This window comes from Cyclopterus lumpus, chromosome 5, assembly GCF_009769545.1.
Source record: "Cyclopterus lumpus isolate fCycLum1 chromosome 5, fCycLum1.pri, whole genome shotgun sequence".
NCBI lineage: Eukaryota > Metazoa > Chordata > Actinopteri > Perciformes > Cyclopteridae > Cyclopterus > Cyclopterus lumpus.
The window spans coordinates 8234828-8256252 of record NC_046970.1 but is presented as its reverse complement, the minus strand read 5'-3'; the positions used below and the strand labels follow the sequence as shown (position 1 = coordinate 8256252).

Below are 21425 nucleotides of genomic sequence, written 5' to 3'. Positions count from 1 at the left end.
ACATCTCGAGGCCATCACTCGGCCACTTGCACCATACATTGATCAAATCTGGCAACCTCCCTGACATATTTGACGTGAAGCCCATTCGGGAGATATTAACTGACCGCGTTGTAAACTACGTCATCAGGCCAACCTGTATTTTTTATGTTAAGTATGTTTTGCTCATTATTTTACTGCACACCAAAGTACACAGCTCATACCTGGACAATAGCTGGCGCGTGTACAAATAATGACATTGCGGAACATCCCGTTGACTTCCATTCTATTTGAGCGAGCGGGAGAGAAAAAAACGTCGTTTCCGGTGTCGATTAAATCTGCTAATCTAATAATTCTACTTAGATATAACGGATCCTTTTGTAGCCGCAATATATATTCCCACCAAAGCCCTTTATCCTTTGTGAGTGGATTGGTTAAGTTCCCTTCCCTTATTAAAACGTATATTTCCCTTTTTAAAACTTATATTCCCCTTAATTCAACTTATATTTTACTGAATAAAACGGATATTTCCCTTTTTAAAACTTATATTTCCCTTAAGAACACTTATATTCCCCTGAATAAAACTTTTAAAAAAATGTTTCCAATCTCCAGGCATCGCGGTCTGAGTTTAGACTGAGTGAGAACAGGTTTAGTTGTGAATGTCCCGTTATGTATTGACGTGAAGCAGTAAGAGATGGAGGATGGGTCTTGTATCTTGACAATAGGGCCTTCATTCTGGGTCCATGTGGGACGATGTTCCCTAAACCTATAACATAGTAATCTGGGCAGAAATATCATTCTGGGTCCATTACTGTTGGAAGTATTGGAGCATGTACAAATTAAATAGATAAAAGGCATTTTAACATGACACTTTAATGAATCAGATCAATCAAGGTGCAGATTGCAGTTTTGCAGAGGTGGTTATCTATATTCAAACTGATTCTAAGATTATATTCTATACATTTAAAAACTATTGTGACAATAATAATAATGGTAATAATTCTGCATGCCTAAATCTATTTGATTCAGTGAATATAAAGATCTGCATTTGCCACCAGATCCACACTAGGAATCACATTTTAACATTTGTGTCTGTTTTCTTTTTTTAGTTTTTAAATAGTGTTAATGGAAGAAAAAAAATATTGTATACTGTGTATATATATATACATATATATATATATATATATATATATATATATATATATATATATATATATATATATATATATATATATATATATATATATATGAATGACAGTATCTGCTCAATATAAATATACGTTTCTTTTCTTTGGAACTCGATCGCGTCATTTTAATAGAATAGCCACTAGGTGGAACTAGAGGACCTCAGAATAAGACACACTCAGTTGTCTCCGGTTTTTGTCATACCAGTCAGACCGGGCTCTTGTTTTAAACATTATGAATAAATGATTTTCTTAGAGAGATATTTACCTCAACGTGGAATGTAATCATACCCACAAACACACACACCAGCAAATTACATATATTCCTTATCCTGACACATTAGGGAATATATGTAATTAGCTCGTAATAGGACCACTTCTACAGCACGAGTTAGTCAGTGAAACGGTTGCAGTGTTGTTGTTTTTAAATCACTGATTTAAAATGATTGGATTAAAATAATAAAAAAGAACGGAAACAAAAACATAAGCGATATTACAGGGCTGTGTACCAGAGTAAATAAGCTTTCACCAGCACCAACATGTTCCGTTTTTAATTTCCCGTGGAAGAAAAGTATAATACAAATCACAGAACCCTCCAGTACTGCTTTCATAAAATAATCGATAGAACCACCATTACACCAACGCGAACCGAGCCCCGTCTCTGGTCACGTGACGTAACGGGACCGTCCCGTGACAACATGTCAGGTGGCTAAGTTAGCTAGTAAGCTAGCTGCACTTAGCGGACCAAATGATGTGGCTCGAGAGAAAAAGAAAAAAATCCCGGATTGCTACGTGCCAGCGACGAAACAACCGCGGAGTCAGAGAGATGAATCCGATACAGTGAAGACAACCCCCACGGGCTCAGCCGACACGAGTAAGTCATGGCCCTCTCCAGCTAGCTACCATGCTAGCGTCAGTTAACGCCGAGACAGTACGGCGAGCTCATTAGCTAACGTTAGCGTCGGGGCTCGCAGCATCAGCACCGGACACGAACGCGACATCCCAACGAGCTAACGCTAGCTGAACGCTGGCCTTTCTGCGCCAAAAGAGCCGCTCCAACCACGACTAATGTCGGCGAGCCTCAACGGTCAGCTTAGTCGACGTTAATTTAGAGAGTGGGCGTTCAGTGCAGCTTTGTTCGCCGGCTCGAGCGGCCAAACGATGACTTGCGTCCGCCGGCACGCCGCTCTGCTACCGCAACATACTCGCCTCTCGATCTCAGGTTTTAGACCTGTAACGGTAGTCAGAGGAGGGGACATGTGGAGTGTCCCCGTTTAAACGGCTCTAATATCGGCGTGTCGGAGACGTGCTGCTCCCGTGTACGTACAGGCGCGTTCTTCCCTCAACTTAATTTGACTGAACGCTAGAAGGGAATAAGTAGCCCTGCATCCAAGGATGTGTGACCTTTCGCTCCTGTCATAGACCTATCATCAGAAACGCACGGGTGTAATAACACCGTGATTAATTACGTGTCATGACAAGTCAGAGCCCTATTGTACTGCACTGCATCATTTTCACGGCCTGTCATTTGATTTGAGTGACTGAAGTCTCGAGGCATCTAGTGCAAATAAGGTCAAGTCTAATTATGTCAAAGTCTCCATTCACTGCTCAATGTTGAGTGAACTGAGTGCCTGTTTAATATATACATGTATTATTCTTTGTATTGTGATTTTTGTTCCCTTGACTAGCTAGTGAGAAGTGGTCCTTGGCCTGTAATTCTTATCCTCTACGTGGCTGAAACAATGTCACTGTATTTGTTTGCACTTTTTTTCTAAATATTACTCCCTTAACATTTCCCACGATATTTCCTTGAATTTCCCAGCTCTGCTTTGCTCATACCTGCATACAGACATATAAACATTTCTTAATAAAAAATAATAATATTTCCGGACATTTTCTTTTCTCTCAAGGTATGGCTCTAATTCTGCCATTTATCATTCTCCGTGATGAGGCCCACCCACAGGTCTTATTTAGTCACTGGTGGCTGCTTGTGTGAAGAATGATGCTAATAGGTGGCGATGGGATGTGACATTGGCCTACTGAGCTGAGTGGCCACACATAAACACACCTCTGGTGGCAGGTAGCCATGCTGTATTGTGAAGGCTGCGTATTCTATTTAAGGGTTGCGAAGGCTCGGAATATTTCTGTAAAATGTAATTTACGCTCGGGAAGTTTAGAATTGTTGCAGACGTTTGAGTTAAAAATGTACCTTTTTTAATATGTAACTTCATTTGGGAGGGAATACACTGAATAAAGGGGATAGTAGATCTTATTACATGTTTTGGTTAAAATGCTTCCTGTTTAATTGAATCGTAACTTACACTGCATTTAGCAGCACTCCTACATCACATGATGAGCTCAACAGTGCCAAAGGACTACATGAGTCAGGAATGTTTTTGTTATACCAGTTAATCTGCAGATAGTAGCCTAAAACGAAGAACACACTTTATAACTTGTTAACACCTACTGCTACCTTTTGCTAGCTAGCTGTTACCATGTTGGAAGTAGCTTGATCAAGCTAATTGCAGAGTTTTAATTAATGTATTTCCGTATATATAATACATTTTGTTAATACATGTTTTAAACCCGAAGTTTGCACACTGCCCAAGTATCTCTCCCCATTAGTCGACTTGCTGGCTAGTTAACTCACCCCCATGACACGTCTCATATTGTATGTTTTTGACAAATTAGTTGATTTATTTGGCAAACTATTGTACAATGTCTGCTCATGATGTTTTACAAGGTTTGTTTTCATCTATTACCCGGTTGTTTCCATTTCTTTTCTTATTATTTCCTTTTTATTCCTATAAATTCCTGTAAAGTCCCATGGTAAGTTTCCACTCCGAATATTCCCGGTATTCTCCTGGTACAGACAGATTTAGATGAAACGTGGTGTGAGGAGGAGCACCATGTTTCTTTATCAACACACCCAGTGGAAATGACTCACATCCCACACTCGTCAGCAGCGTCCCTGAGAGACTTGTCTCAGCCTTCTCACCATCTCTCTCAAGGCCACCAAGACACACCGGCTTCCCACCGGACATGAGTTTATGGATCCACCGCGTGAAGGGTTTCGGTGAATCTGCTCTCGGTCAGCGGCCGAGTGAAGAGATTTATTTGTGGCCCCTACATTAGCTCGGTGTCATATCATTGTTAATATTTGATGCGCATACGTCACACTTGTCATAGAGAGCGCCTTCTCATTCACCAGCTTATTATCAAGAGGTTCCTATAAACGATGGCAAGGGGTGTCGGGCTCCGACAGGAATGCTGTTGGAAACGCTTAAAAAAGTGTCACACTAGGTTTTGGTGCCATTTTAGCTTGTAGCAAGACGTGTGAATTACAGTGTAAAAGAAGTTCCTAAATCAGTTGTGGATATTAAAGATAACTAACTTTACACCATCAGTATTCAGAGACTACAGAAATATTTCACAGTGACATAAATGTGACTTGTTTTTTAAGCTGGAAACAAGCAATTTGTCAAACTCGTGGCTTCAAAACCAATGGGTGACATCACGGCGACTATGTCCACTTCTTATACACAGAGTATGGTATTATTGGGGCGATTGTGGCTCAGTGGTAGGGTCATCCTTCAATCAGAGGATTGTCTGTTTGATCTGCTAGCCCATGTCGATGTGTCCTTGGGCAAGACACTTTGGTGGTGGCACCTTGCATGGTCACCCCTCCCATCAGTGTATGAATGGGTGTGAATGGAATTGACAAAATAAGATCCCATGGTGGTCCACTAGAAGAGGCGATACTTTGCATAAATACATGTACACAACCTCCCCAAAATCTAAAGTACTGCACTAGTTTTCCTCCTGCTGGTTTTCTGTTCACATCATGGTAACTGCTACAGGTGAAGTCATATAGCTCTGGCACAAAAGGCGAGGTGCGGGGAACGGGAAAAAAAGTCGAGGTGCTCAGCAACGCAAGCATTGACAACTATTTAGAAAATCCGCCACCGACTCTGTGTATAAGTTAGGCCTAATTAACTTAATCAAAGAGGAAGGGAAAAGCATAAAGTCAGGGAATCATTTGCCCATCGAGAAGTTGTCAATTGTTAATGGACTACAGCGAGGAGCCGCGAGGGTGCCGAGTTTCATTCCTGCAACAGCGGCTTAGCACAAGTGCAGAGGCCCTTCGGAGCGTTGACTGTAACGTGAGAAACCCTCAGCACCCAGAGTTATATTGACACGCTGGGAGAGCCTTTTCTGATATCAGGCTACAAAAATCAGATGTGCAAGTCAAGAAGTGCGGCCCCAAAGCTGCACAGTAGTGGGTGGATGTGTTCTCGCTTGAATAATTGATATGCGTGGCACCAGCCCAGTGAAACGGGAGGGATTACGCTCTAATCTCTCACATGCACTTCAAAGTGCTGGTGTGTAACTCGGCACCTCCTCGCTCCCACCGTTGCCACCGGGCCCTTCCCACCTGCCTCCCAGAGGTGCAGCCGTCAGGCTGACACGTGAGCCGCTGACATGGTGGCTCACTTAGCACATCATCCCCCCCCCCCCCCTCTCCCCTGGGTCGCCTTTGCCGGGCAACGCCGCTCCTCGCATCTCATTTGTGTGTGCACCTTGTTACCGTTCGCGTTATCAGCACAACCCCCGAAGCTTCTGCTCGCGAGGCTGTTTTCCTTTTCTGTTTTTTTTCTTCTTCTCTCCATCCGCCTTTAACACACAATGTTTATTCCATTTCAGCCCCTGCCATGGCAGCCGGTGTCAGCATACTGAGCGACCTGCCTTACTCCACGAGTGAAGCTCACAGTGAAGAGATCAGCGCGGAGATGGAGACAGGTAGGAGAGCTCAGCAACACAAACACAACACAAGATCTTTATTTTAATTTTTTTAATGCAGTGCAGTGCAGTGGAATGGCACAGGACTGTCTACTTGACATGGTTTCAGTGATGATAGTATACCTTTTTGAACAAAGTGATGAAGAAGATATAGAAATTAATTGTTAATTCTTTTTTGTAAAACAAACAAAATAATTAATTTGTTATGTGAATATGTTGATGGAGCTGTACACAGATGGATAAAGTAGACAGCGAACCTATTATCTCACAAGGATGGTTTGCAAATGATAATTTTACCTGTAAAATTAAAGAAACACTCGTCCTCTTCATCAACATTCAATAAAAGGAAATCACCAGGATTATTTTATTATTGATGCTGGTTTGTCATGAATAAGACATCTGTCATTGAAATCAGAGGAAATGGAGGTTCACCAGGAACTCCTTCAGCTCAGACTCCAGCAGCGACCAGCGTGTCACCGACAAATCCGGCTTTGATGCAGCCTTCAACTTGCAGGCAGGAGGAGAAGGGGTCAGCTCCCGGCAGCGGCATCTCCTCCTCTGGCCAAGAGTAACGCTCCGCCTCACTGCTCCACCGGTCCCCGCTAGGAGCTAATGCTGACGCCACGCTTAATATGGCATTTTGGGGAGATTTGGGTTCACAAGACTGGGATTAAGCAGTTTTTCTTCCTTAATACACCTATGTGATGTTCTGTAAATATATACAGTATATATATCAATTAGTCAGCTATTACCAACTGATATTTTCCCTTCTGAAATATAAAGTGAGGAGTTATCCTCCTGTTAGCTCATAATAATAATAATAATAGTCCTTCCTCTAGTCCTGATTGTAAGTCTAGATAATAGGCCAGTTGGAGAAGAGAAATGCGGCTACGTTATGTGACCATAACTGGTGCAGCCAGTCATCTGACGCTCGGTGTTGCCGCAGCCTTCTCTGATCTGTGCTGTTTGTTGGGCCGCCTGCTGCTCCCACACACAGAGCCAGCAGCATCACCTCCTGGCTTCAGTTTGATGGTGGACCGGCTGCTGATTGGTTGAGCAGGCTTCAAGCACAATGCCAGTGGAACAATTACATCGCATTGTCCTAAATAAGTGTATGCAAGTTATCTCATTGTTACAGCTCTTCTGTTATTGATATAAGTTGAACAAATTGAAAGGGGAGCTACACTCATTTTCAAAATGTATAAATGTTATTCCTATGATCTAAGACAGTCCAAAACAAATATTAGTAAACATGAGCGACTCTCCCAAATCCAAAAACTAGAGTGCTAAAATATTCTAATTTGTGATGCTCTTTAATCAGGCGACAGTCAGGCGTTTCCCATCATGCTCTGGGTCTTGCAGTTGGTGGAGGAAAACTGCAGTCATGGCTCTAAAAACTTTAGAGCTGCTCCTGTGTGTCTGATGATGTCAGAGCAAGTCAGCATCAAATCTAACTGGCGCTCATTGTCTGGCAATCTACGCCTGGCTCCTCTCAAACCAATATGTGGAGCAGCTCCAGACTTTATACTTGCTGACAAGTATCACAATTTTGAGACCGGAGAGTAGTAGTAAAAATGTATTAAACTTTCCTCGGCTGTGCATACAACAAATGTACATTCTCAATTTAGGGGGTGTTCCCCTTTAATTGCAGTATATGTGCTCCAAGGAATTATCTAGTAGTTCCAGTTGGTTCCGGCTTAATATGTGAGGACTTTCTTGCTTTTCTAAAAAAACTAAATAATCCATTTTAATTTTGGAAACTTATAACGAGACATTTTCGACACAAAAAATATTGTTTTATTTGTAGAATAGTTGGGTCGTGTGACCCATTTGGCTTTCGTGGATTCAGTGTTTCACTCTTGCATGCTGCGGGTACAGTTTCTGTTTTCATCAACAAGCCGCCCCTCAGATCTGTGTGCGTCGCAACATTCGGCCCGTCCACCTCCCAGCCGGCGACTTTGGAGACGGTCGTCATGGTGACACATCAAATGCTGCTGATGAAACCAATCGGCCGCCTCTCTTTGCCGACGGGTGATTGCCGCGTGATGATGATTATCCGTTGGCACAGAGCCGTTGAGCTGGTCACTTTTTGTTAGTGCAGCAGTGACATGCAGCCGCACCGCGGACGCCGCTTCGTAGCTGGGGAGATGGCGGGCAGCTCGCGGCGGCACGACCGCCGGCACTCGGCCTCGGACGTCCTGCTGAAGGTCCTGCATCGCAGACGCAGCTCTGCCCTGGAGACGCTCTCCTCCTCCTTCCACAGAGTCATGGTGGCAGTCAGCGTGAAGCAGCCTCCGCCTCTCGCTGAACCCGGGATCAGGAGATGTAACGCCACACTAAATAAATTGTTTTGCTTTCAGGGCTTTGGCGATGACTTCAGCTGCAAGGAGAGCATGCACTAAGCACTGATGAGTATTGTCAAGTTGTTCTTATGTTTCTTTTCTTTGTTGTGCCCCCCCCCCCCCGACCAGCCAATGCCAGGGTCCCTACTGCAAAGTACACTAAGATGGGGGAGACCCTGAGGCACGTCATCCCCGGTCACATGCAGTGCTCCATGGCCTGCGGAGGGAAAGCCTGCAAATACGAGAACCCCTCTCGCTGGAGCGATGAGGAGCAAGCCGTCAAAGGACTCTACTCATCCTGGTATGTTGGCCGGTCCTCATACAGTCATCTGTGATGTCGTGCTTTCCCGTTCAGTGCTGTGCCCGGTCGCTGTGGGTCACCGGAGTCCACATCAATAGTTACATGAAAAGCCAATATGTTTGTTCTGGTTTTTGTTTTGCACTATGGACTGTTTTTCTTCATGGAAACATTGAAGTGAGAGCTTTTGTTTCAGTGCATCAACATGGGAACATCCAGAAATGCACATTCAGATGTTTGTTTTACTCATTTGTGTATTTGATCTGTAGATTTCTCAAAGGTTAGCATTAGATAATGCCTCCTTTGCATATTTAAACATTCTGCTCATACAGAAAATAATTGTGTATCAATGTAAGTAATCAACAATGAATGGTGTACCGTACCCTATTGAACTGTAGTGTGAATGATGTCATTTTACAAAACTTATCTTTAAAGGCTGGTTTCTTTAAATTAGTTTAGTTAGAAAATCTCCACTTCAGTTACATCACATATCATTCATAGCCCGACATGAAAACATGGCAAAATGTTACTTTTTTTTATGGCTGATACAAATCCCCTCTATAAAAACCTTTGACTCTAACAATATTTTAGAACCTGGCTTCATTCAATCTTTCTGATATCTATGCAAATTTGTAAATAATAAGATAATGCGTCATTTTCATATTTAAAGATAACATTTCAGAAAACCTATTCACTGTAATACATAATACAAACTGGGGTTGTTTCTCGGTCATATCTATTAGTTAAATTAGTCAGGTACTTTGATATAATGAGCTCTTATTAACATAATAAGTAGTCCTTATTCACCCTTATTCCTTTCTGATTAACATTCTCCCCCTAACTTGTCATATTCTCCACTTCCAGGATTACTGACAACTTGCTAGCTATGGCAAGGCCTTCCACTGAAATCATAGAGAAATATAATGTAATTGAACAGTTTCAAAGGTACAGTAGTCTCTTTCTTTCTCACTTCATTTGAATCTGAGCTTTGCATTTGATTTATTGGATTTTCTACTAACATTTAGATTAACAGTGAAACGGAGGCTGGTTGCTGTCATTGCTCTGTAATGCATGTGTTGTGTTGACCTGTGGGGCGACCTGCTGGGGTGCTCAGGTGTGGTTTGAAGACGGTCATTAACCTGCAGCGGCCCGGAGAACACGCCAGCTGTGGCAACCCGCTGGAGCAGGAGAGCGGTTTCACGTATCGACCCGAAACCTTCATGGAGGCAGGAAGTGAGTGTCCAAATCCACCTGCACCAGCACATTCTGCAGACTCCAAAAACACAGGACACATAAACCAGTGCAGAAACGTGTTCTGGTAACTCAGAAACTCTGAGTTTGATTGATTAAAACAATTAGCAGTTAGCAAAAAGAGCTAGCAAGCTAACAACGGCCCATAAATGAACACATACGCACACTTCTCAGGCTCTCACACAGTTTTGAAGCCCAGAGTTCAGCATTTTAGCCATTGCCATGCCATCAGCCATTGCCGTTTTTTGGCCGTCGCCATTTCTTTTTGGCGTTGTATTTCTCTCATACAAACCGAGGAGTCGCCCCCTGATGGTCAATAGAGATAATGCAAGTTTAAAGCACTTCTGCATGTTTTCAACATCTGGCTAAAATCACTGTCTGTCTCAGGGGCGTTGACTTTTGTGTTTACATTGTCGATTGCTGTCTGTGACTAGCAACCGATTTACAAATTAATTAGGGCTTTACTTGCTCAGACCTTCCTTAGTGGTAGCTTACTTAACATGAAGAGTAGACTGCATGGCTACAGACAGGTATAAGACAATGGACGACAGTAAATTTGACATTTTCTTCAGACCATCAGTGTTTTTCCACATCGGGAACGTGATGTGATCCCTAGTAACCAAGTAGGGATTTCATATTCATCGGTCTTCATCACGCGTCATACTGATCACCAGTCTGACCGTGCTATAGGAATGAAGTGCTGCATTGGAGGAGTACTCTTGTAATATATAAGACAATATGTAATTACTTTAACTGATTTATGTATTATTATGTGGATACTGACCAGCTTTCACTTCTTCTGGCTTTGTGTGTCTCAGTTTATTACTACAACTTTGGGTGGAAGGATTACGGTGTGGCTTCTCTGACTACAATCCTTGACATGGTGAAAGTCATGTCATTTGCCGTCCAAGAAGGGAAAATGGCTGTCCACTGCCACGCCGGTCTTGGAAGAACAGGTTCGTAACACCGGTCAATTTGGCATATGGCTTAAAGGCCGGGTCCATTTTTTGTTGATGTTGAGGTTTTTATATCATTCTTCCTAATGTATCCAAATCCAAAAGTTCACATTTTGGTCAAAGTACTACCGTAGTATGTTTTAGCGTCGTAATCCAATTTCCCTATTCCTTTTTAAATCATTCTCCTACCTGACCTGATGGCTTCAGAAAGGGCTTACTTCGCTCTCTTCAAAGCCACTAAAGTCATTTTATCTGCATAATACATACGACCCCACGGCAAAATATTTTAGAACTAACACTTTCTGTTATTTCCAAACTTTGTGCGGCTAATATTGACACAGCTAATACAAGCATTCACATTATTCATAACCTTATTGATTAGCTCACTTTGGTAACTAACGTCACTGCTTTTTGCTAACAGCAAAACCCTGAGAAGAATGCAGATGGACCCGCCCTTTAGCTCCACATCTACGCATGTAAAATATCAGTCTTGAATTTCTTTCTTTCCATCATGCAGGTGTGTTGTTGGCTTGTTACGTGGTTTTCACGTCCCGGATGAGCGCCGACCAAGCCATCCTTTTTGTACGAGCCAAGAGGCCCAACTCTATCCAGACCAGAGGCCAGCTGCTGTGCGTCAGAGAGTTTGCCCAGTTCCTGGTTCCCCTCCGAAGCGTCTTCTCCTGTGCAGAACCCAAAGCGAGTGCCGTCACCCTGTCGCAGTACCTCATCCGCCAGCGCCACCTGCTGCATGGCTACGAGGCCCGACAGATGAAGAACGTGCCAAAGGTCGTCCAGCTGGTGTGCAGGCTCCTCATCGACATCGCGGCCAACAGACAGGTGGTGATTGAGGAGGAGTGGTTGGAGATCCCCGACCTGACAGCCGAGGTGGAGAAGACCGTGTCCCAGCAGGCCCTCCAGCAACTCGGGAAGGAGATGAGGGGGAAGGGGATCCCCGTCCCTCCTTGTTCATCTAATGCCCTCGGCCAACCCGCTATGCAGTCCGGACCCCCTCCCGACCAGCCCCTCGTCAGTGATTGTGAGCTCGACCCTGTGTGGAGGAAGCAGGATGCAGCAAGCCCTCTGAAGTCCTCCCTGTCCAACAACAGGAGCCTCAGTTACAGCGATTCCGTGCTTCACAAAGTTGGAGAACGGCAGCACCATCTTGGGAATTGGAAGAGCAACAATCCAATCAGCCACCCAATCAAACATTCCTTGTCTCACAGCAACCTTACAGCCTGCATCTCCCCCAGATTTGACGACCCCTCTCCTCGGGACATTCTCCGCAGCATTAAGGTCCCCGATACAGACGCAAAGCAAGACGCGGGATCCCCCTTATTCAAAAAGCAACTCCGCCATGGGCATCAGAGTTTGCCTTTCAACATGTGCGAGCAGGGAAGAAGACCTCACTGTGACGCAACGCTGCCAGCCTTATCAGGCAGGGGCAAAGCGCTGACCGGCAGGGAGCATTCGGATGTGGACGTGTCAGCGGACGGAGGAAATGTCAGAGAGGTTCCCTTTATCACCTTCCAGTCTGAGCTGTCTCCAGAGGGCAGACGCCTGCTGGTGGCCAAAGCTCTGGCCATGGACCTGACGGACAAGGATTTGACCTCCAAGGTCTCAATGTGGCAGGTAGTGTACCCCAGAAAATACTCTCAAATAAACCATATAGTAGGGCTGGGCAATATTTGTAGGCACTATACCATAGTATTCTTTATTATCAAGATTGACTAATTATTCACAATTTGTTTACTAAATGAACATCATGCTCTATTGAAGAAGACTTGAAACTAGAGATTGAGATCATAAACTCATGTTTACAATGTTTACTGAGGTAATTAATCAAGAGAGAAGTAGAGTCATTTTCTCACAGACTTCTATACAACCAGAGGAGTCGCCCCCTGATGGTCAGTAGAAACATGCAGGTTTAAGACACTTCCTCCATGATTTTTCAGAACTGGAGGTTGCCGCCTGATTTTAAACCTGCATTTTTATAAAAACATTTTTGCTTTGTGACACTTTGTTTTCAACCCTGATTTGTGTTGCGATGTGCAGACGGAGCTGAACTCCAGAGAGGGAGCGTGGGAGAGGCTGTGCGTGGAGAGAGATCCTCTGGTCCTATCCGGTCTGATGTGGTCCTGGCTGGAGCAGCTCAAGGATCCAGTCATCAGCAGCGATGATGTGAAGGCCCTCAGCGAGAAGAACGTCAACCCACAAAACGCCCTGGACTCGCTGGAAAAGGTAGCTGGGTTGAATATCCTCCACAGCATCACGGTCTGAAGCACTCTGACGCCGTTTAACGGCTTTGTGCCAGGCAGATGTTTACCACAGTGTCCAGTTCCACTTTCAAACTAATTATAACCCTGGTAATGTCTGCAAAATATAAGTCCTATTTTCATTGTGAATGTATTAAAGGCGCTCCACAAACAACATTTGCTGGAGAGATGCACTTCTGTGTCTACAAAGTTCGAACAGAAAATGACGATGCGTGTCAGAATCAACGAGACTGCCAGTTTGTAGACAAGGCACGGTGCATTTTGTTGTTATTTACCAGTTCTGTTCTACCCTTTTCTCCACCACGCTAATAAACTGACGTGTTTCAGTTGCTAAGTTGGATTTTTATTTAATTCTCAGTGGCATTGAAAAAGTCTAAAAAAAAATATTTACTTGTTTTTGTTTGTTAACGTTACTCGTCCAGAGGCTCTAACATTTGTTAGGTTGGGTGGTAATTTCATAACATTTAAAAGAGTTTGAAGCAGGGGGGAACCTCCGGTTCTGAAAAGTGAAACCATTGATTCAGTGCTTTGTACTCTCTAGCATTCTATCTACTGGCCAGCAGGGGGCGACTCCACTGATTGTTAAAGTAAATCAGATTGTTGTCAATGAGAAAATGACCCTACTTCTCTCTTGATTTATTCCCACAGTAAATATTGTAAACATGAGTTTATGGTCTTAATCTCTAGTTTATGGTCTTCTTCGAGTCCAGTCTAATCCAAGATGGCGACGGCCAACTCAACAAACTCGGGGCTTCGTAACAGCAGTCCACAAACCGATGGTGACGTCCCAATGACTTCGTCCACCTCTTACATACAATCGACGGTCTCTGCGTCCCTCCTCCGCCGTCCAAATATGGTCACCTCCGTTCACTGGTTACAAAAAGCAAAGATGGTGACGGCCAGAACGTGGAACTCAAGGCTTTTCAAAACGACAGTCCACAAACCATTTGGTGACGTCACGACGAATCCGTCCACTCCTAATACGCAGTCCTCGGTTTGAAGCCAAGGCCATCACTTGGCTCGTCGTCGGACTGCCTTACATAGATATGATTTATGTGATACTGTCGCTGCTTTTTGAAATAATCTGATGGTCCTTCTCGTTGCCAGGGCCACAGGCTCACTCTGCTCTGCATCCTCGACTGTGCTGCTCATCTCCTGCCAATGCCTGAGGAAGTGGAGGCCAGTTTTCTCAACCAAACAATAAAAGTGTTTACTACGGTGAGCATTAACATTGCGGTTGCGTATTGATTAAATGGAGACGCTTGTTTGGCATGAAGGAACTTATTCTTTTTTCTTCCTTTTCTCTCTCCAGATCGACCCCGCCTCAGAGAAGAGCGAGCATCTGTACGCGACACTCAAAGAAACCCTGACCCCCGTCCTTCATGAGCTGCGCGACAAAGCTGTGGAGGAGAACGAAGACTCTTGATCCAGGCCTCAACGGGGCCGATCTGATGAGACTTTTGGGAATTATGTATTTTAAGCAAGTTCCTCGCATCAGATACCGCTGAGATCTGCCAATCTTTAGTCTCTCAAGATATTTGAAGACTGCGTAATTTGAAGGTTTAGCGTTTTTTAGTTTTCCTTTGGAAGCTCTTAATAGTCTCTAAGCACTGCCATCCTCTCTGTTAATGTGCCACCGTGCTCAGTTTTTTGTTTGTCATAAGTGTAATATTTGTGTGGGGACTAGATGTCGCTTTTATTGTCAAACTGTTAAGTCGGTTGGAAGATGACGAGAAACGTTCTATTTAAACGTTTAAACGTGTGACTCGGGCTGTCAAAAAGCTGCCGGCCTTTGACTTCTTATTTAAACCAAAATGTTTTTACACTGTGCAGATGCTACAACGTGTCTTATTTATTCAGATCTCCCGATTTTAAAACATGCAGCGATCGGTTTGCTGCGCGCTCTGCTTAGCTCACGTAGAATGGCAAGTGTATCTCTTCAGAGTCAAATGCAAACTGTGGCTACTGTTGTGGCAATGCAAACTCGACAGGCCACACAGTGCATTTTTCAATCGATTTTTTTATGTCCTCAACACCGCGTGCACCAAAAAAAACCTCTCGTACTGTTCTGTTGTTCATGTATTTGTCAAACATCGATCTGCCTCCACTGTTGCATTTGGCACAGTGCTGCCTGCCTCAACTCCACCGGCCTCTTGCCTGTGTCCTGCTGCTGTGTGTAACGTGGCCTCGCCTGTGTGTGTGTGTGTGTGTGTGTGTGTGTGTGTGTGTGTGTCTCGCCTCCAATGTCTCGTGTGTGGATACAATGTAATGTTGATCTGCTGACACGTTCTGAATGGTAATAATAATAATAACAAAGGACATGAGACGTTGTACTGTGGGAAATTTTTCCGACAAGCACTATTTTCTCATTGTTACAACGGGCTACTTACATAATTAAACTCAACTGACTGCAAGCTGTGTCGAAGCGCGTGTTAATCTTTTTACAGGCCGTTTAACCCATTTTAGGATGAGCAGCTTTTATTGTTGGCATACGGCTCAGAGGGAAAGGAAAGTGTGCCTCCTCCTGGTGTTTCCTCCTCCTGGTGTTGCCTCCTCCTGGTGTTTCCTCCTCCTGGTGTTTCCTCCTCCTGGTGTTTCCTCCTCCTAGTGTTGCCTCCTCCTGGTGTTGCCTCCTCCTGGTGTTTCCTCCTCCTGGTGTTTCCTCCTCCTAGTGTTGCCTCCTCCTGGTGTTGCCTCCTCCTGGTGTTGCCTCCTCCTGGTGTTTCCTCCTCCTGGTGTTTCCTCCTCCTGGTGTTGCCTCCTCCTGGTGTTTCCTCCTCCTGGTGTTGCCTCCTCCTGGTGTTGCCTCCGTTTGTCCACGAGAGTGTGTTGAGTGAGTCGGATAATAATGTTTGGTCAAAACAATGAAAGGGAGCCCACAACACCAGCTAAATACTGGCTAACGGTACTTTGTTCTTTATTTTGCTAGCACTGTCTCTTCATGTTGTAATAAACTGAGTCAGAGGCAGTAGCATTAAGTTATCCGAGCTAACTCGACTTAATTTAAGTATATTAAATCAGACTTCAGAGAGCATCTGTCATACCAGCTAGATCTTCACTGAACATATGTGCTGTTAAAGTCCTGCCAAATGAATTATAGTAAAGAGCAGGGACTCTGAGATAGATTAATTATCAGAATCAGAATCAGCTTTATTGGCATTATGTCTTAAATCGTAGCATGTTTTGGTGATTTTCATGAAACATGTTACATATTACGAGTCTATCACAAGGCCAATAGGTTTAAACAACTGGTGGTTGGCCAATTGAACACGCAATACACACACATTAGGTATGTGTAACTGAATCCTGAAGCGATACTGGCAAATCAGTACATATTATATTAGTCGGCTGATGTATATCAGCTTGTTTTCTCACAAGCTTTTGCATTATAAGCAAATGCATTCTTTCTTTTTTTGATCTCGTCCCCTGTGACCTGTGACCTGAGTAATGATTGAAATTAGTGGGTAACACTTTATAATAACAATAATTATAATGCAAGCTTTGAAGCATTAGTTAAGTATGAGTAAACACTTAATTTGTCATTTATAAAGCATTGTTCCACACTGTATTCACTATATGCTTCACAGTATTTATATTCATTTTCTAGTGCTTTTAATACAATCCAACCACACCTTTTAGCTAAAAACTGCACAATACAACTATAGCTTGGGTCTTGGATTACCTTTTGTCTCGACCAATTCAATTCAATTCAGTTTATTTTGTATAGGGGGGGGGGGGCATCAGCAGGGCCAACGCGGGAGGCCGGCTCACCAGGCATCAGACACCGCCAGGTCCAATGTTTGTCAGGCTTGATAAAAAACTGTTGGACACGAGCTTAGCTAAAACTGGAGCACACTAGGGAACATGTTGCATCTCCTTTTTTATTCTCGCTTTATACAGCGGACTATGGGCAGAGTCATGTATCCTGTAACATCCAAAAGTTCTCAGATGACACCGCCCTGCAGGCAATGACCTGGCCTATAAACGGGAGGTTGAATCTTTTGTCAGCTGGCGTGATGACGTTTTTCTTTTTAACTCAATGTTGTCTATCTAGAAAAAAACAATGTTGCTGTATTTAAAAAGGCGAAGTCAAGACTTTTCTTCTTGAGGAAGCTTAGATCCTTAGTCTTCATGTTTTCTACCAGGGGATCTAGTGTCCTCTTCAATGCTGTGCTCTGCTCGAGGGGCGGCATTACTGCGGATGATCAATAAAATGATCAGAAAGGCTGGCTAAGTGACTGGCCTTACCCCGGACTCACTCGAGGTCACTGTAGATAAGAGAACAAGGGCCAAGTTAAAAAACGATTGTTTCTTTTGAAGGCCATCTATTACACAGTGTTTTTAATGGACTCAGAAACTCATTTAGTGAGCAACTCAGATGCCTCGGAAGGTCTTTCATTCCAGCAGCAGTTGGACTATTTAATGAACACCTTTTTAGATTTAGCATCTTTCTGATGTCACTCATGTTTCATATGGCCTTTTCTGGTGTTATTTATTCTTTGTAATGTGTTTTTTGTCTGTTGTGCACTGCCGACTAGGTCTATTGTTGTCTGTATGAGTCTATTGTGGTCTGTATGAGTTTTTGGTGGCAAATGAGTTTCCCCATTTGGGATTAATAAAGTGTTCTAATCTAATCTAAGGGCTCAGCCTTAGAGATAGGGTAAGGAGCTCGGACATCAGGGGGGAGCTTGGAGTCGAGTCGCTGCTCCTTCGTGTCGAAAGGAGTCAGCTGAGGTGGTTTGGGCATCTAGTCAGGATGCCTCCTGGACGCCTCCCATTAGAGGTTTTCCGGGCACGTCCAACTGGTAGGAGGCCCCGGGGAAGACCGAGAACACGCTGGAGGGATTATATCTCCCGGCTGGCCTTGGAACGCCTCGGGATCCCCCAGAATGAGCTGGAAAGTGTTGCGGGTGAGAGGGAAGCCTGGGTCGGCCTGCTGAACCTGCTGCCACCACGACTCGACCCCGGATAAGCGGGTGATAATGGATGGATGGATGGAATCTAATCTAAATAAGAAGGGAGGGGGGTGGGGTTGCAATGAGAAGAACTCGATTCTGTTTTGTGAAAGAAACCGAATCAACCGAATCATCCACATGATTTTCTGCATGTGGATGTCCCCAGCATTGATTTTTCTATGTGTGAGTTAATTATTGATTAATTCATTCATTATTGCTGTAGTGTACACTCCTAAACAGCAGGGGGAATAATGGGCCCTTTCAGGTCGTTGTAAACTGCGCCAACAAGCCGCAAAGAAGAAGTAGTCAGAAGGTGTGGAGAAGCGGTCCAGACATGGCAGTCAGGTGTGTAGACTAGTAATTACACATTATTGAATACATATACCTCAGTGTCCGGCCACGTATTCTTTAAAACGCTCTATAATAACAACTGGACTTGTTTTGTCGCGGACCGGCCCGCTGCGGTGCTGTGAGCGGTCGCTTTCCTAGACAACCATGCTGGAACGTGCTGCTAGCTAGCTGTTAGCTAGTTAGGGTTAGCTCGCGAATTGTAAGGAGTGGTTAACTGACGTAGCTGTTAGCTGGCTAAATGCAGCTCAGTGTGTTGAGCACATTGCAGATGCATTTCATATCGCATTTAATAAGACTTTCCTAACGGTGAAAATATCCAAATAAGGTGTAACTACTTCTTAAATGTCCGGTCACGCTGGCTAGTAATTAGAACTAGCTAGCTAGCCTGTTAGCTTCCATTGCCTGTTGAAGGAGTGTCAGTCCAGGTCCTCCTCGGGCAGAAACGTTCAGGGGAACATAATTCCGTCGAATTAATAAAATAACAGCAGCCCCAATGAAAAGGAGTTAAATAAAATATTATTTATGAATAGAGCTTGGCACACATTAGTTGCATAAGCCTCCTGTCTCATTTGGCTTTAGTCAATTCTTCCTCAGACTCGTTTCTCTCGTTTCGTCTGATTATTGCACTCTAGAAGTATAATTCCATGTCCTCGTTATGAAGGTAATCATTTCTCAAAGCAAGCAGAGTTATCTTAAGTGGTCTTAGTCATGGTATCGATACTTTACGCCCCGGAGCTGCAATTTTGTTATCAGCGAATTGTCATTCTTCAAGCTAAATATCCAAAGATGCTTTAATTTCAAATACTCAATTGAGAGGATTCGCTGCGTCCCTCTGTTGCATTGTAAACTGGATCTTTGGTTTAAAACTGTTTAGTCAGACATAACCAGACGTCATTGTGGAATATTCCAAGTGAATTGAAAGATAACCTTCATAACCTTTATTGACAGATATTCAGAATGTTAGCCCTCAAGTAATTTCCTGCTCAGTTGGCTCTCGTTTGATCCTGATGCATCTCATCTCGTTATTGATGAAGGAGCTTGATGAATGTTTAAACATCCCCTTCCTCAGCAAATATGTGACCCTTGTTGTTGCACCACCACTCATTTCCCCTAAAGCTTAATGAGACTAATTTCTTTAATTAAATCAATTGTCTAATACGTTACAGGAAACCCTGCTCTAATCCCAATAGAATGTACAGCTACAACTTCAAATGAAGTGCAGGCGGTTCCTACTTCTGAATTTGTTTCCAGCCAGAGCATTGAACTACATTGTAGAATGAACTATTGATATTCATCAGATGTTCAAACCAGTCTTCTCCATCTGTACGTCCGTAACTCTGGACGCACTGAAGTTTATGTTTGCTAATCTTTGTCAGAATCAACATGGACAAATGAAGAAAATGGGATGTTCCAGCTGCATGTCCTGCATTCATTGCCACCACAATATATTTGATATGATGCCAGCTGCTGTCCATGGTCCTGAACATTCAAATTGGCATCCACCATTGGTTCTGGCTCAAATTACAGTATCTTGTAACCTTACAAACTGTGTTGTGTTCTCACATTATTATTTGGACTGAATGTATGTTTGTAATTACTCCTGAGCTGAAATGCCCTGCTTGGGTCCCACCTGTTGAGAACCTTCCTCAGCTGTAAAATTATTGAGGTTGAGCCTAACTTCTCCACACCCATGTGACCTTTTCTCCAAACAGGTCTCGCCATCTGCCTGTGTCAGAAGACCTCAATTCAGCCTGTGGATGTCCTTGACCCAAGAGTCTGATCGTCATTAAATCGGCCACAGCCTCCACTTTCCCGGCAGAAATCCATTCTGTTTGCACCGTGGGATGAGGTAGTAGGTTGTATAGTTTTAGGGTCACACCCGCACTGGGAGATAACTATTCAACCTACTGTCTTTCTCAAAGTGCCATGTACATGTCTCCATGGATCCTTCATGTCTTCTGAAGGCCACTTTTCAGTCGTGGTTGCACAGGGAAAATATGTTTTATCACAGTTGCTCACACAGTGTGAGGTAGTAGATTGTATAGTTTTAGGGTTTTGATTTTGCCCTGTTTGGGAGATAACTATACAATTTATTGCCTTCCCTGTGGAGTGGCATGTCTTCAGTGTATAATATTTAGTATTCATGAAGTGTTTTATGCCACCAAAAAGCTTTTTGTAACACTGACCGGAGTGATTGTTTTCAGAAATTCTTCTTTTCTCTTGCGTGCCTTCAAAGTTTTGAGCTTGTAATGTGTGCGCCGTTATCATCTTTTGTGAAGACCCGATAATAAGGTGACATGTCGTGCAACGGCGGCAAAGATGCGTCTGTGATTAGCTGACCTGCACACAGGATTTCTTACATGTTTGTTTACACATTAATTTACATTTACTCTTCCACCAATATCAGAGGCATTAGAATGCCAATTGTAGCGTCATTGGTCACAGCTATCTAACACAGACGTTAAAGGCCCTGCACACCATCACAGGTGTCCTCACCTATTCTGTCTCACACTTGTGCTGAGAATGATTTACGGTATAAGTCTCACTGTACCAGGTGCAACAGAACTGACTGGATGCACTTTGGAACATGGGAATAGTAGTTACACAGTTGTGTCAATAGATGGTGCTATAGTCCTTTAATTCAAAATCTGAACCATTAAAGAAATTATGGTCTTCAATGATGAGATTCTGAGTTCTTTTTTCCTGCTCTGATATGTTTCATGGAGGAAGTTTGTATTTTCCATTTTCATTCCATACGACCTGAACTCGCCTTGTTTATACATGGATAATGATTAAAATCTGAATCTGTTAGTGATCATTACTTCAGTAAAAGTAGCAATACTACAATATAGACATATATATATATATATATATATATATATATATATATATACACATACAGTTGCACAAAAAATTATTCAACCCCCATTGCAAATTAGGTTTATGGCAAAAACTTTCAGTTTTCAATAAACAACTCAAACAAGGACAATTTAAATAGCGGTAAATTATTTCTCCTAATTTGACACAAAATGCAACTTT

General features: G+C 43.4%; 1 protein-coding gene and 1 long non-coding RNA gene across 2 annotated transcripts; both read left to right on the top strand.

Annotated features, from left to right (window-relative positions):
• The first annotated feature begins 1815 nt into the window (after positions 1-1815).
• On the top strand, positions 1816-15625 carry ptpdc1a (protein tyrosine phosphatase domain containing 1a). The gene is made up of 10 exons (XM_034533639.1): positions 1816-2034; positions 5865-5960; positions 8432-8603; positions 9465-9545; positions 9715-9833; positions 10670-10807; positions 11325-12436; positions 12860-13045; positions 14188-14298; positions 14393-15625. The coding sequence occupies exons 2-10, from the start codon at positions 5873-5875 to the stop codon at positions 14504-14506; spliced, it is 2121 nt and encodes a 706-aa protein (XP_034389530.1). The 5' UTR covers positions 1816-2034; positions 5865-5872; the 3' UTR covers positions 14507-15625.
• Positions 15626-18340: 2715 nt separating this feature from the next.
• On the top strand, positions 18341-21064 carry LOC117731142. The gene is made up of 2 exons (XR_004609510.1): positions 18341-18380; positions 20099-21064. It is a non-coding gene; the product is annotated as an uncharacterized LOC117731142 (long non-coding RNA).
• The last annotated feature ends 361 nt before the right edge of the window (positions 21065-21425 follow it).